General features: G+C 44.8%; 1 protein-coding gene across 2 annotated transcripts in view; it reads right to left on the reverse strand.

Annotated features, from left to right (window-relative positions):
- The window catches only part of fam83fb (family with sequence similarity 83 member Fb), a 12262-nt gene that overhangs the window by 5597 nt on the left and 3455 nt on the right, over positions 1-3210 (reverse strand). For both annotated transcript variants that reach the window (XM_025058734.1, XM_008316547.3), the window contains exons 2-4: positions 2266-2433; positions 2025-2146; positions 299-1041 (exon numbers count right to left, since the gene is read on the reverse strand). In XM_025058734.1, the coding sequence (XP_024914502.1) occupies positions 299-1041; positions 2025-2146; positions 2266-2433 (1033 nt within the window). The remainder of the gene's footprint in view (positions 1-298; positions 1042-2024; positions 2147-2265; positions 2434-3210) is intronic.

Below are 3210 nucleotides of genomic sequence, written 5' to 3' on the forward strand. Positions count from 1 at the left end.
TGTACATTCATTTTGAGTTCCTAGATTCTCATTGGTCCTTCAGCGGCCTATAAGAACACAACATTAGTCATAGTTATTTAGAACATGTTTCTGCAGGAGCTTAAAAAGTGTTTCATTTTTAATAAAAAAGTCCACGCAGTTTAACATCGGTACGATCTTACAGTTACACCCAGCCCTTTAGGGGGAGCTGTTTCGCTCAATTTACGGACGTTCTAACAAACATTAGTGTGAGTTTAAACCTGGACTGAACCCAGTTCTCACGTCACTCTGATCACCTTCTCGTTTTCTCCGTACTCACTCTCGTTGTCATGCACAGCGTTAATGGTCTGCTGAGACTCCGTCTTCTTGCCCATTTTCTTCCCCTTCCATCTGGACGACTCTCTCCCGACCACCTCCACCTTCTCCTCCCCCTCCTCAGTCCTTCTAAGTTCACTTTGTCTCGTGGCTGAGGTGCTGTTCGGGAGGTTCTGCTTCGTGGGTTGATTGGAGGATTTCCTGCCGAACAGCTTCTGTTTCAGGGTCTGCTTTCCTTTCTTGTTCAGCGTCTCACCCCGTTCTCTTTTGAAGGTGTCACTGGGGGCGTCGGAGGGCAGCGGACTCAGCCGTTCCCCTTTCTCACTGGTTGTCACCCGCGGCGTTCCATCGTCCAGCTCCTCGGCGAGCCTCGCCATCGTCGATCCTCTCTTCGGGCCTTTCTCCTGCAGAGATCCCGTCGGCCGCAGGGCGTCTCCAAACGCCAGTGAGTATTTGGGGTTGTAGTATTTGTGTGCCGGTACCTCAATTTTATCCCTTGGCGAGTCCCCCAGGCTGACCTGGAAACGGGACGTGGTGGCCGGTAAGGGCGGGCGTTTGGGTCCCACCTTAGAGCGGATGGTGGCGGTGGAACCAGCGGCCGGTCGGCTGACGTTGAACTCCTTGTAGAGGTCCAGGTTCTCAGAGATGGCGTAGAGTTCGCGGAAGTCGCGGTCGAAGAAGTCCACCACCTGTCCTGTCATGACGGTGATCATGTTGCGGTCCATACGGGATGTTGCCCACATGAAGCTGGGTCGGAGAGAAACAGAAGTTTAAGATTTTTTTTTTCTTTTTGCTGCTCATTATTTTACACAGAGACTGTTTGAGTAAAGGATCAGATTTAGGTGAAGTCTGAAAGGAGCCCAGACTTCATGACCTTCAGGGTGATGACATGAGGAGGAGACAACCACACCCATCTTTAAATATGACTTCTGTACTAGCCTTAGTCGTAAACCTTTAAGGTTCCATCATCATTTTATTTTTTTTCCGGTAAATCCTGCAGCAGTGCAGCTGTCGTCGAGTTTACATCTGAAAATGTTGATCAGTCGTTTGGAAACGATGTTCACGCTGCTGTGTCTGGGCCTGTCGGAGTTTTCACGAACCAACATGTGTCTAAACTTGTCTGAGCCAATGGCATTTTCCTATTTTATTGTACAGAACCTGAACATATGGTAAACACAGCAGTCACAAAACTTCACTGTTAGAAATAAAACATCAATTAATTAGGATTTAAATGTCGTGTTGTCCATATTGTTATTGTAATTAAAAACTAAATCAACAGTAAACCTGTGATTAAAGACAATAAAGTAAACATACTTTTAATATTTAACAGTCTAAAGCCAAAAAATGTAAAACATTAAAAAATCTAAATTTAAAAAACAATAGTAAAAAACTCAGTGTTTTTTCATTAGTAAAATAAAAAAAAAATTATAATAGTATTGTAAAAATATTGTTTGATTTTAAATTTTATCTCATGATAATAAGAAGAAAAAAATTTCATGCTAAACTGAATCCATATTAATGCACGACATGAAGAATCTTTTTTCAGTTACGGTAATAAACACATTACTCCTACAGGGGGCAGTGTTTCCTTGATTTTATGTTTGACGTTATTTCGTCACATTTCTTTTCCTTCTGATTTAAATAACTGCAGTTAAAGGTGGATGAGAGTAAAACTTTTTTTTTATCTGACAGGAAACACTTCAGTTTTAGTTGAACTTTCACCAACTCACCTGTAGGAGCCAAACACCACTTTGTCCCCGTCTATCAGCATGTACTTGTTAGACAGCGACCCAGGCAGTTTTCCAAATGACATATAAAATCCGACTCCCTGCAGGGTTCTGACCCGGATTTGCTGCATTGGGGGGAGGAGGGAGAGGAGGGGGAGGGGGGTGACATCACGGTCACTGCTTTGGTCTGACGCACATGTGCTGTCGTGGAGTGAAGTGTGTCTGTGTGATAGTGCCATCTTACTCGAAGGTGCGGCGCACCAATCTGCAGCCTGGAGCACATATCCAGGAAGTGTGGCACGCCCTGGTTGTCCAACAGGATGTAGATGGGGACAGAGCGCCGGAACGCCGCGTCCATCAGGTCCTGCAGGATCTGCAGATCTGTGAGCAGGTCCATCACGATCGCTATCGCCTGCAGAGGATACATTTTAAAAAAAGAAGACATAAGTCATAAAGGCTAAAATGCTTTAAGCCTTTTCTGCGCCATCTATGGAGAAACGAGGGTATTGCAGTAAAAAGTATCATGAAAATAGAAATTAATAATATAATTAAAAAGCCAAACGGGCCGCATCCGGCCTCCGGGCCATAGTTTGCCCATGCTTGCTCTGGACTAGTAATGAAAACGACCAGCAGGTGGAGCTAATCTGACCGTTGGATCCCAGTGTGGCCAGTTTAAGGTCACCTTGGAAGAGCTTAACTATTAACGCTGTGTCTGCTGTACTTTGATATGATCGGCAGTAAGTGTGTGTGTGTGTGTGTGTGTGTGTGTGTGTGTGTCGTTACAGTGTTCTTAACAAGTCAGTGTGGAATTTCAACACTAACTGTGGTTCCTCACCCCCGGTTAAAGACATGGCACAAAGATTTTACCTTTAAATTCACAGACATTTGATTTTTGAGATTCAAGATTTTAAAGAAAACCTGACGTCAAATTAATTTGAGGTTTATTAACATCGTAAACTGGTTAATTCACAGGGTCAAGTGTCTCACTACATTTCTGTGAATTGAGAAAGTCACAGCAGGGCATCGTGGTCCACACTTAAAATCACCACTAGGAATCTTTGGGGTCAGGGGTCAGGGGTCAGACACAGGGTCCAGAAATTACCAAGGACTGTCGACCTGTTGGACTGAGCAACTTTTCTATCACCGTCAGCGGGTACTACAGTGGGGACCCCGCCCCCCCCAACCTCCC

This window comes from Cynoglossus semilaevis, chromosome 9 (genome assembly GCF_000523025.1).
Source record: "Cynoglossus semilaevis isolate Cse_v1.0 chromosome 9, Cse_v1.0, whole genome shotgun sequence".
Classification (NCBI taxonomy): Eukaryota; Metazoa; Chordata; class Actinopteri; order Pleuronectiformes; family Cynoglossidae; genus Cynoglossus; species Cynoglossus semilaevis.